Below are 13,275 nucleotides of genomic sequence, written 5' to 3'. Positions count from 1 at the left end.
TATTTAATCATATAGTTCGATCTTTTAGTGAGAAAAAATACGTTCACGAGACGGAGACGGATTTAATCGCCGGCTGCGGCTTGTCTCGTCGTCGCCCAAGCTTTCATCTCTCTCGATGAGAATTATCCGATTGCAATCCCGATTCTCGAACGTGAAATTGTTTCATTAACGTGATAAGTTGCCGTGTCAATACCTCCCAAGTCCTTGACATTGGCGCTAGCTTGGTCTATCAGTATATGCGCCTATAAGACCAGTACATACTCTTTACGCCATCCAGCCCATGTCTTTTTTAATACGCAGTGTAAGTTAATCTAGAACGTGTTAATTATTTTTAACAATGTTGTTAATGTCGCCGATTGTAAAGATAGAGACGATGAACTGAGCGATTTTCAAGTATCTCGATGACCTTTTGTACCGTTATAATTGGATAATTATGGAGTAGGTAACTTGTTACGACTACTTGACGTGCAGATATAACTTACATACTCGAGGCATTTATCTAATTTGTGAGATGATTTATGTTTACTTCTTGGAGAAATTGAAATTGATCGCTGATCTGTAAATCATTAATGATTAGATTAATCTTTGAGTATTTAGACAGTAGACTCCTTAATCGAATTTCGAGCGTTGTACTATACCCTAGTACCTATCACTGCCAACCCTATAGTCGTGGAACCCGCTTAAGGATCTATTGCACCCCCCCCCCCCCCGGTCGATCCTCCGGGACAACTTTTTTCTTAAAAGGGGAGTCCTAAGGAACATTTCTAGCCCTTGTCCTCAAAAAAAAAGTGGCCCTACTTACAAAATGGCGGCCATTTTGATTGACAGGTCAGCTGAAATCGCAGATTTGGTGTTCCAACATAGGACTTACACGAAATTTTTTAAACTGTACGAAGGTAGATCGAAAGATCAGGCAAAACTTCATCACCTGTCAAAATTTCAAGAGCTAAACTGCCTTTTTCGATTTTTGGTGAATTTTTGAAAATCAAATTTAGGCCAAAAATGAAGGAAAAAATCAAAATCTGACCAAATTGACCTAGAAAGCTGAAATTTGGGATATACCCTGTTTTCGACACGCCAAATCGATTGGAAACGGTTTCAAACCGTTTTGAGTAGTTCTGGAGCCTCCAGTAGACTTTTGAAACACGAAATTCCCACAAAACATCAAATGGAGATGGAAAGCCGAAATTCATTCTGCAAACTAATTTCAATACACTACAAAGTCGACTGCTGGTGGGTTTAGAGTCGTTTTGGAACTTTCAGCGACTTTTTGAAAGGTTATTACAGCGTTTTTTGGAAAATTGAAATTTCCAAAAAGTAGCTGGGAGCTTTAAAACCGTTTGAAACCACCATGCAGTCGACTTCATATCGTATACCATATAAATTAGTTTGCGAAGTAAATTTCAGCTTGCCAACTCCATTTGGATAAAATGTTGTGAAAATTTCAAGTTTAGAAAATCTGGCGAACACTTCAGTAATTTTCAAAAAGTCGCTGGAGACTCCAAAACGGCTTGAAATCTACCTGCAGCCGACTTTGTAGCGTATTGAAATTAGTTCGCAGAATAAATTTCGACTTTCCATCTCCATTTGATGAAATTTTGGGAAATTTTCGAGTTTCAAAAATCTGCTGGAGGCTCCAGAACTGCTCAAAACGGTTTGAAACCGTTTCCAGTCGATTTGACGTGTCGAAAATAGGGTATATCCTAAATTTCAGCTTTCTAGGTCAATTTGGTAAAATTTAGATTTGTTTTATACTCAGTTTTGGCCTAAATTTGATTTTCAAAAATTCACCAAAAATCGACAAAGGCACTTTAGCACTTGAAATTGACAGGTGATAAATTTTTCTCTGATCTTTTGATATACCTTTGTAGGTTTAAAGAATTTCATGCAAGTCTTATGTTGGAATGCAAAATCTGCGATTTCGGCTGACCTGTCAATCAAAATGGCCACTATTTTGTAAGTAGGGCCACTTTTTGGTGGGGGGGACAAGGGCTAGAAATGTTCCTTAGTGTAAGGTGGCATTATGGCCTCTCTGTCCTCTCAGTGCATCTCTTAATGATTCTTAAGTTGGTGAAGATCCTATAGGACTTGGTTATTCCATCCTTTAGGTCTTGACAGCTTAGGGATCGTTTGATTTATTAAGGTAAGATGTAGGTACTCGCGAATTCGAAATTATTGGTTATTAATATTTTCCCCATCTTTTGGTAAAAGTAGAGGTAGCCTATCAGCTTTCGAGATCGATTCCAGAACTTTTAGGTATAACTTTAGAACTAGGTTTGATCTCGAAATCACTTCTTGTTTGTCCGTTGTGGTAGATAACGTGAGTTTAATACAGACCCGTACTTAGGTGATCTAAGTACATATAAATCGTTGGACTTGAGCATTTAGTCCGCTTTCCTTCGACTTAATCGTTTGAACGTGTATTTTCTACTCTGTTTGCCCTTATTAGGGATTGGTGAATTTGTATCTTCATTGGTGAACTTGAACGTGATTAGGCAGTCGAGCATAGTGTCCCTGTTTTAATTACGCTATATTGGTGAATTTGTATATTTGAGAAAACCTTATATTTAAGAGAATCTAATTTGATTTCAACAATTACACTGGAGTAACTAACAAATGTGTTATTATTTCACGAAAGTGAGCCTAATTAATACATTGGTTGGTTTAATTATGTTGACGTATCCGACACTAAAGTGGTACCCGCGAGCTAGCAAGGGGTAAGTGTAAATGGTTCCTTCTTGATGTTACAAAGAGCCATATAAGGCTACTGGTAATCTTTCACTCGCTGAGGAATATTTCTCATCCTCTATCCTATCACATTAGTGCTTGTATACAGTCCAGTGGCGAGGCGTGAGTTTTACTGGTAGGGAAGCAAAGTTGCAGTGAAAATTTTCAAAAAATAGAGTACTTAAACTTCCATAGCCTAATTTTTAGATCAGAGCTATAAACACGCGCGTGCGCATAAAATGCAGAACCGTAAATAAGAATTAGCAAACAACTAGAAGCAACTAGCGACTTGCTTCCAAAGAATCACCGTTCGACGCTCTAACGCACGCGTTAAAGATGGCAAACATGATTCGTTTTTCCCTTAAAACTGGTTTTTTGGAAGCAATGTACAGTTTGCTTCCAACACACAGATTTATGAGTTTTGTAGGTAATAGAAAAGGTGCATCGGATGACATTTAAACAAGATAGTATTCTTGATTGTTTTAAAATATTTTTTCATATTTTATTGTCAATTTGTACTGATATTTTTTAATTAATTTAATTTTCTACAACTCGGAAAATTTAAAGGGAAGCATTGCTTCCCTTGCTTCCATGGACGCTTCGCCACTGATACAGTCTAACATTAGGACTCCCCCTTTAAGAAAAAAGTTGTCCCGGAGGATCGACGAGGGGGGGGGGGTGCAATAGATCTTTATGCGGGCTCCCCGACTACTAATCTGTGTGGGAGAGTCACATCAAAAAACTAAATCTGCCAATTTAAAAAAAATTTTAATCAGCTTGTTGATGAACAGGGATACGATTCTTATTCATTTACATACTTTTTTCTGTCGATTTCTTTCAACATAAAATTATGTAAATATCCATCCAAATCACAAGATTCTGAAAGTGGAACCTTTTAAGCTCAAACTCTACAAATTGAACTAAATAAGCCAAGTAACATCGAAATAGCATGTCTTAAACTTCAGAAATCAAAATTTGAAGTACAAAGTTCATTTTTGGATTCTTGACAAATTCTAGAAAATCTCAAAGTTTCAAAAAGAGCTGTTTCAGCCTAAAGACGATTTTTGGACTTTTTATAGGTACCTAATATGAAACATAATTTTTTTGAGCAAATGTAAAAAAAAATGGGAATAATTTCTTCAATTCAACTCCCAAAATAAAAAAAAATTATTTTGAATTAGGTAGGTACATAATTTTGCAAAGGTATTCTTGCTCATTTTGGCCGTTATTAAAGATAGCTTGAGCTTTCCTACTCTTTATATTTTATCGTTTCGAGTGTATATTCTACAAATTAGGTTATTCAAAATGTTCGAATTTTTATAACTTTTATGGAATGAAACTGATTTTTTTAATCGATTCAGTCCTTATCTTTTTGTTCTTTGTAATTGAAAAATACTTCTCAAAATGTTGTTAAAAAATTGAGTGATTTGATGAAAGTCGCAAGGCATCTTCAGTAGGTACCTTTGGTTAGTTGAAGGAATCTGTAGGTTCAAAATGTGAAATACTTATTATAATTCTATGTCAAATCTATTACCAGAGAATCACTCGAAGTGTCCATCTCCAATTTAAACGGTGACATGGTTTTTGGAAAGAGAATGGTCTGGAACCCTCATGACTAAAATTTCAGCTGCTCAAATTGATTCCTGATCTTTCACCAATTTTTAAAGAGGTACCCAAGATTGACCATTTTCGACGAATCATTTTTTTTTTTTTTTTTTGAAATAATTATGTATACCTACTATGTACTTAGAACCTCGATATTTATTTTGAAAAAATAAAAAAATTGGTCCTGAAATTATGTGGTATCAACTCCTTCAAACTTAATTTTACCATTTCCGGCCATTCTGGAACCTCCATTGCGAATTGAGAACTCTCCAAAAACCGCGGAATTCAATTTGGGCAGCTAAAAATTGAATTGTGGCTTACTCTCGATCTATTAACGAGTTTATCCATATTTGGACTGATTTCCCGGCAAACACATTCAAAAAATTTGAACAAACTGAAAATCGTAGTGGAGGCTCCAGATCCAGAATGAACACATGGTAAAATTCGATTCGAGGGAGTGATAATTTTTATCACGTTTACTGAATAAATATTTACTTATATTTTTCAAAAAAAACACAAATAACCAAAAACAGTCAATTTGGGGTTTTCAAAAATTGGTTCGCCAAAAATCAAAAAATCAATTTGGACAACTGAAATTTTGATTATGGAGTTTTTAGACCATACTCTTTTCGAAAAATGTGGCCTTTGTTCAAATGGAAGCTCACACCGCGTAGATCTTTGAAAGAGAGAGTTGGGGAGGACACCGAAGTCAATCAACTTGTTATAAACCGTTGAAAAAACCTACCTACTTGAATATTCTTGATCTCTATCACAATCGTTTGATTTACTTACTCGGAAGAAAAAAACAGTCATCTATCTATCATTTTTCTCAGAACTGATGAGTAAGTAACGATTAAATTTTCAATCGTAAGTAGATAAGTACCTCTTAAATAACATTTTATTCAATTTATTGTTTCCCCTAAAGCACTGCAGCTTACTCAGTCATAATCAATGCCTTTAAACGTAATGGTCATCTGGTTTGGTTAACAGTAAGTACACAAAATCACCGAAACACATTTCATATACAGAGCATAGGTAAGTCGAAATTTACACGCTTTGGTACAACCAACCTCTCTTCGCCAAGTTTCGACCACGTTTTAGATATAGAAAGTGAAGTTGCAAGGTCTCGATCACTTTCACATCTATCTCTGCGTAAGTCTAAGTACCTATAAGTAAAGTAATAACAATTTAGGTTGGGCTACCGCTTGGGTAACGTAACCACTTCCTTATAATCAAGCGCAATTGTCGACTGTTTCAAAAATATCGAGAAACATAGAAAAGTAGATTAGTAGTTTAATTACCCATACACCATTCTCATTAGTAGATTGTTTCGCAATCGCAATATCCGTGATTTACCTACAAATGTACTTAACAGAAGAAAAATAAAGGCTGCAATGGAATTTAATTTAAATAGGTAGGAATAGGTACATTTTTTTCAATAGTGGAAAATTTTCATCCATGTTTTACTGATAGATAAGTACTTCTAACATCGCAATGGAAATTTTTAATTTCTATAAAATTGTAAAAAGATGTAGGTAGTAGGTACTTCGTATACATATTAGTATGGGCGTGAATTTTAGCCCAGTTACTTATTCGCTCAAAAGGAAAGCAAGGGATTCCAAAAATGGTATGGTCTCAGTAAGTTTTTCAGAAAAAATGGTAAAACATTTGTTTTTTTTTTTTATTGGTAATAAATGAGTAAGCAATTTAATAATGAAAAAAAATTCACAACAAACTAACAAAAATATTATTAATTGTTGCTCAGAATAATTTTTTTTTTGGAAAACGTTATACATCTAACAAATAACCGGGACGAGTTGATTCAGGATCCCAAAGGCCCGAGTTGTTGGGTACATATCGTCGGCTTAGTGCGGAAAGGTGCCTCGTGAAATTCGTTACTTGACACCTGTGTAAAACGGTCTTTCCACTCTGAGCACCATCTATCAGTCCAAATGTTCAAACCAAAAGTTATGTTACCTCAAGGCACCCTTCCCATCACCTAAGATGCCTTTAGATTTGAACTTGGACTGATAGATGGCGCTCAGTGTGGAAAGGCAGTTTTACACAGGTATCAAGTAACGAATTTCACGAGGCACCTTTCCGCACTTAGCCGACGATATAGCATAGCATCGTTTTGTCCTTCTCCTCTACCGAAACCTTTTACAATAGGATCACGATCTCGACCAATAATGAACTGGCAACGTAATATTTTTTCGGGAACCTGTTTCCACTGGTTATCCTTTTTTGACAACAAAAATAACGTGCCATCCTGGCAAGCAGTAGCATTTTGTCTTAACTTTTCTTCATTGTAATTTGTGATCAGATCTTTTGTTGCCAGTTTTATACACATCCGTGCAAAGAAATTTGCTGCTTCAGGATCCTGTCTATCGCAAAATATTTCCCTGGAAAATCAAACAAGATGCAAATTAGGAATCAACGGAACCAGAACCATTCACAAATCATAACTTGCGTCTGTATGTAAGTAGGTAACTACTAATTTTCAAATCGAAAGTCGAGCGGAATCAAAACGAGCGAATGAACGATTCAGAAAATCAGGAACATGATTATTGAGTAACATACTCGTACCTTACTTTCTAATAATTGGTACTCAATTTCATGATTTTGAGGAAAATGTTTAATGCTCTCCTTCTCCCATTACATATCGTATTCAAACGGTTGGATTTAACTTTTCCAAATAGTACTACGTTCAGAATTTTAAGCCAAAAATTTTACTATAATGTTTTTTGAATTTTTATTCAATCAATGTTCTCTTTATGCTGTTAATAAGTGAATGAGATCGTAAGAAATAGGTAGGTAGTGGAAAGAGGGTGGAAATGAGTACTGCGATTGGAGCTGCTGCTGGGACAGACACGAGAAGTATTCCCCTGCGTGGTTCATAACTCCCTTTTTCCTCCATCGCTGAAAAACATGCTCCACACTTTCATCTACAGTACATTATTATTGTAATCTCAGCGAAAAACTTACTTACCCTTCAAATTTTTCATGGTCTTCATAATACAAAACTTCGTCTGCTCTACACGATCCAATGGTATTATAATAATACAACAGTATTAAAATCCAAAGCGAAAAAATGGAGAAGTGATTTCGTAGAATGTAACGCATTGTCTACGTCGCAACTGAACTAATTACAGAACAACCGCAGGCAACAACGAACAATTTTTTCTCGGGATAACAAAATTTTTCGATATTGAAGAAGTATTGCGTTGATACTTTTTGCAAAAATTCACATTCGATGTCTACTACCTGTACATTTAGTAATTCTTCTTGAAATTTAACGTTTATTTATGACACGCTAAAATAAACGAACCGAATTTGTTCAGATTTACGACTTGTTTCTATTCGTTCTAACGCAAGCTGTTACCCATTCAAAAAATTTTTAAATCAAAGTTTTTTTCTCGCTCAACGACGTAAAATTTTACGAAGCATTACACTCAATTTTTACATTAGCAAAATAGTGCAAGATATTGAGTTACTCGAAGTGTTCGAGTTTATTTTTTAATATATTTTTATCAAATTTTCGCATTACCCTCTCCTTTGATTAATGTCTACCTATACATACCTAAACTAAATTAACTCGTATTTTCTGCACAATTTCGAATGCAACATGTGAACATACGATACCTAATTATAGAAATATTGTATTAGCCAATAGAAAAAAATTCGCCCACAAAAAAAAAAAACAAATTTCAAATTGCTTCATTTCAATGTTTGATTTTTGCGATTTCTTAAAAATTTCATGGATACGAGTACAGTGACGTAGCCAGGATTTTCTCAAGGAGGGGGCAAAACCAGGTTTTAGGCATGAAAAATCGATATGAGGGGTAATTTTCTGGAAACCTGTTGTGATGTGTGGTGATTTCATGAAAATGAAGGCAAAATTACTGCTCGAGCGAAGCAAGAGCGAAAACTTTTAGAAAAAATGGATCCAAACAACAAAAAAACGTCCATTTTTGCATGTTTTCTTTCAAATTTTTGCTCGCAAGGGGGGGCCATGGCCCCCTTCGCCCCCCCTTGGCTACGCGCCTGTACGAGTATAGATATATCTACCTGCCAATACAAACCAGTGTAAATCATTTTTTCATCTTTCAATTTCAACTAACCCAAATCACATCGATAACCAGGTACATACCTACTTACTAATTTTGGACAATTCTGAAGCCTCGAGCAATTTTTTAGATTTCTCCAGAAATTTCAAATCGCTCTGGAAGGGCTTAAAATAAACTTCAGTTTCTATAACTTTGATCGGTGTTTTTATTGGACACCCTCTAGAGCGTTTGTACTCAATGAAAGTTTCATAAATTAATCTCAAATCCTTTTTCTGATACTCAACAACAGCCAAAGCTAGAAATTTTTAAACAAAAATTGCAATTTTGCACCCTTTGGTGGGCTAAGAGTAGAATTATAGTGTAGATATAAAAATATCGTCATGAAGCTGGAAAACCATAAAGACCAACTACCACTATTTGCTTTCAAAATACCCACTCCAAGCCAAATCATCATCCTTGTCAGGCTACTAGTATACCTAGGTAGTACCTAACTAGTCTGCAGTCCAACTGACAAAAAGTGTTTCGGAAATCGAATTTGGCTGGAACATTTCCGGCACAAAAAATTTAGGGAGATTTTGGTGAATGTGGGTCGCTGGGTCCAAAATATCAGAAAAAACAGGAGGTGGAGCCAAACAACTGCAAATTTTGGTGTGATTTTTGGGCAAATTCGTCATAAAAATGGCTATGCTGGCGTCATTTATCAAGATGTCAGATGCGCAAAAAATATGTATTCATAGCATATAAAGGAGTTCATTCCAGGCTCAGATTTGCACAATAGACCTAAGGCACAGTCATCCCTTCCAGCACTTTCGAGTATAAAAATTTCGCCAAAAACTTCAAATATCTCAACGAAAAACGTTCTTGAGCAATTATCAAAAATGTCGAGTCCTAAATTTGAGTAATTACTTTTCTTGGATTTTGAAAATGTGCCATGCAAGCATCAAAATGGGTTAAAATTTCGCAAAAAATTCAAATATCTACTTTTATGAAAATAATTTTTGAATATAATTTTAAGAATTTCAACCTCTAAGAAATTAGGTCACGGTTTTCTGGAAATTTTTGAAAAAATATCATGCAGCATACCAACGCAGCCAGGTTAAAATTTTGTGAGATATTCAAATATTTCGACAAAAATCATTTTCGAGAATCTAGAGAATTTTGAACCCTAAAATGATGGGTCACGATTTTCTGGATACAGGTGAATTTCGAAATAGCAGTCTGTCCCTAACGAAGTGCGTTAAAATTCCGCAAAAAATTCAATTAATATTTCAACTAAAATTATTTTTGAACCATTTTTTTTTAGAATTATTTCGAGACCAGAATTCAGGTTTTGAAAAATTAAGCTCAAGCAAAATGATAAAAAAAGAGCATTTTGAGGCAGTTCGCAGTTCACTGAATACAAATCCTAGAAACCGACTTACTGTAGCCAGGAGTGGACAGAATCGCGCAAAAATTGATTCGAATCACGAATTGTATAATCAATATTTGCGATTCGAATCACTTCGAATAGTCAAACCCAGCGAATCTCTTCAAAATTGAGTCAAATCATGAATCGCGAAGTCATATTTTACAAATTAAGCATGCATTCTGTTGGCTATTGTTACTTATAGGTAGTTTCTTGCAATATCATCACGCAATTTGATGAATTTTAGTGATTAAATGGAAGTTAGGTTGGAACAGGATACCGACATCTATTAATTTTAATTATCCCGTACTTAGTTGTTTCTGAGGTGGAAAAACACAGGTACCTAATCAATAATCATGGGTAACACAACATTTTTTTAACGTAACTTTATTTAGGTAGGTACTTACTGGTACATAAAACAAAAACAAGAGTACCTAATTTATTTCAAAGAAACTATAGCACGATAGGTAAAATGATCCATGAAAATTCATGTATTTACGTACCCGTAATCCATACAGGGGTATACTCATTTGGGTATAGGTATAGGTATAGGTACTCTGATTTGTAATCTTCAAACCAATCCTTTTAACAAATTTTTGTACAATCCGGTGGCTACATAATTACTTTTCTCTTGACTCCATTCATATCGAAATGCATCATATTTATTTCGTCCTCTTCCAAAAATTCGATCAACAGTGTATGGTCTGTGTTAAATATCAAAAAGATTATATTCTTTTGCATTTTTCATCCATTTTTTCTACTATACCTAAGTATTTTGTGCATATTTTGCAATATATGTACTTAGGTATTCGTGATTTTAAAATCATATTTTTGAGCTATAAGTACATTCTGAATCTCAAATTTTCATTATGTATGTATACCTACTTCTTTCAACATTAAAAAAAAGTTTTTTTTTCTTATCCATAAATAAATCCAGCATTTTTATCTGGGTTCTTTTATTTCAACTTTTAAGAAGGTTTGTATTTAAACACAAATACATACTGTGGTATGAACTGGTCTGCTGGCATCTTGAATATGCATTCAAGTAATGCATCCTGCACCAATTCCCAAGCTTCTCCATTGCCAGGGTCCAGTAGCACTTTCGCATTATTGCCTTTTTTGCAAGAAAGATTTTTCAATGGTTTCGTGTCATACCCTTTGATTTTTTCATTTTTTGCCGCTTGAACGCATATTGCTTTCAGAGTTTCGCTGCTTCGATCGCAAAACTCGTCACTGAAAATCAAATCAATTATTAGAAAAATTAGAAATTGGAATAGGCGTATTCTTTACAGATAGATATCCTGTACCCTTCGAGTTCAGTATGCTGATGTGGTGTTAAAATTGGTGTGGCTTGGCACAGTAACCTTGATATTATGACCAAATACAGAAAAACTGACAACGTCAAAATATAAGTTGACATGATTTTACTAGACAATGTAATTTTTAAAAACAGAATATGGGTTTTGGTAACGTTGACTTTATATTTATACGCAAGTCAACATACCTACGTATATCTCCCACCATAATAAGTATATTAATAAACTATGTACCTATTGAATCATAATTATTTTTTCCTTGCCTTCTTCTGGTAAGAGGTGACGTTGTTTCGTACAATCGTGTATGATTTCTTGTCATTCATACCCGAATCTAGGCTATTAATAGAACTAACGTCTGCACATTGTCGAAAAAAATTGAACGAAAATTGAGAATTATTTGTTAGTAAAACTAAGCAGTGAAAAATTAAATCGAGTTTTCAGATAGTTTAATTTACAACTCTACGATCTCGTATCTCTACCTTTACACTACACAAACAAATAATGCGGGGGGAGGGAGCGAGCGAATATATGTAGGTACTTCAATGGTATAAGGAAAGTGAATAAAGTATACACAACGACAATGTATTTCTTCTGAAATGTTGTATAGCCCCACAAAGGAAAAATTGAATGCCCTAAAACACAGCTTGGCAGTTTCCCAAGAAAAACTTTCAAATAATTTTTTTTTTTTTAATTTTCAAAAATATACCAAATATTTAGCAGGAACTAAATTGCGTGAAATTTTGTGCAAATTGTTGGGATTTTCATTTCCAAAAATCTGCTGGGACTTCAGAACTGCTCAAAGGGATGCAAAATCATATTAGTCAATGTCTTGGACACTTTTTACGACCAGTTTTTCGAAACTCAAAAATTCAAAAATCCGCAGGAGGCTTCAGAACACCTCGAAATCGTCATCAATCGATTTGAAGGGTCAAGAATAGAGCATAAATAAAGAAATTGAGTAGAGAACCTATTCAAATTTTCTTTTCAAAAATCAGTCACTCGCTGGAGAAAAATTTAAACTTGAGCTTACATAATAATTAATTTTAAATATTGGCACTCAAATTGATCAAAAGTTTCATAAATATGGTAAGTACATACATATGTTTGAGTTTTTAGCAGCTGAACGCAAATTTCGCTCATTTTATGGCAATTGGCAATTTTTCCAAAACTGGAAGTCTGAAAATCAGCTGGTGGTTCCAGTATAGTTTGAAATAAACATCAATCCAATTTGGGAGATCAGAAATAGGGTGAAAACTAAATTCAAGCTTTTTCTGTTGACGCGTTCGCAAACCAGACATTTTTCTTTTCTTTTTTAAGTCGTAGGAGAAATTCGGATTGGAATCGACAAAAAAGAATTTCAAAAATTTGCATCGAAGTCGATAAAAACCGTCACATAGACGAGCTGAATTTTGATTTAGCATACCCACCTACTTATGGCAATTTTTCCAAAAATGTATGTAACAAAAAATCCGTCAAGGATTTCAAAAAATTGCTGAATATCACCATGAATAGATTCGTGATGTCGGAAATAAACGAGTAGAGTATAAACCACATTTTTCAATTACGTACTTCCCTTTCCTTTTTTTTTTCCTATCTAGATTTATTCCAAAATTTATACTTACTATTTTCATGCCATTGCTACTGCTAGTGGATTTCTTCACGATATGTGGGAAGGGGCGGCGAGAGTACCTATTATTCCATTAAAACAATACGAGTAAATATTTCAAAAACAATTTTGAAATTATTCTATTTTTCCAGTCCGTTTCTGGATTACGTTCTTTCAAAGTGCGTTAAATTTCTCAACAACAAACATCTCATCGGTTTTTTTTTTATGCCATTTAAAATGTGTTTTATGAGCATTTTCATGCGATACTTATATCTGCTGTATGTATTATACATAATTTTATTGTATCTTATGTATACCTCTGTTCAAAGATTGAATAAGTTTCTTGGTCACTAATGATGTATAGGCAATAATTCGACAGATACCTAAGTAACTAAAATCGGATTCGAGTCCATAAAAATGTGTCTATGACAAAAATACCACTTGATGGAGTTTATGTAGTGAGCAGAATCTCGTGGATAAAGGACGAAGTCTATCTTTTATTTAATTCATAATAACTAATTTACAAAAAAAAACTCGTTATTTCATTCG

General features: G+C 34.4%; 2 protein-coding genes across 2 annotated transcripts in view; one reads left to right on the top strand and one right to left on the bottom strand.

Annotated features, from left to right (window-relative positions):
- Window positions 1-10,191: 10,191 nt before the first annotated feature.
- Window positions 10,192-13,275, bottom strand: part of LOC135849164 (uncharacterized) — a 6,898-nt gene continuing 3,814 nt past the window's right edge. Inside the window, exons 4-5 of the mRNA XM_065369439.1 lie at window positions 10,807-11,037; window positions 10,192-10,508 (exon numbers count right to left, since the gene is read on the bottom strand). Coding sequence (XP_065225511.1) covers window positions 10,376-10,508; window positions 10,807-11,037 — 364 coding nt within the window. The 3' untranslated portion in view covers window positions 10,192-10,375. The remainder of the gene's footprint in view (window positions 10,509-10,806; window positions 11,038-13,275) is intronic.
- The window catches only part of LOC135846771 (aminomethyltransferase, mitochondrial-like), a 4,469-nt gene continuing 2,416 nt past the window's right edge, over window positions 11,223-13,275 (top strand). The window contains exon 1 of the mRNA XM_065366052.1: window positions 11,223-11,240. Within this exon, the coding sequence (XP_065222124.1) occupies window positions 11,223-11,240 (18 nt within the window). The remainder of the gene's footprint in view (window positions 11,241-13,275) is intronic.

Source organism: Planococcus citri, chromosome 5 (genome assembly GCF_950023065.1).
Source record: "Planococcus citri chromosome 5, ihPlaCitr1.1, whole genome shotgun sequence".
NCBI classification, from domain to species: Eukaryota; Metazoa; Arthropoda; class Insecta; order Hemiptera; family Pseudococcidae; genus Planococcus; species Planococcus citri.
This window is presented reverse-complemented; position numbering and strand designations above follow the sequence as displayed.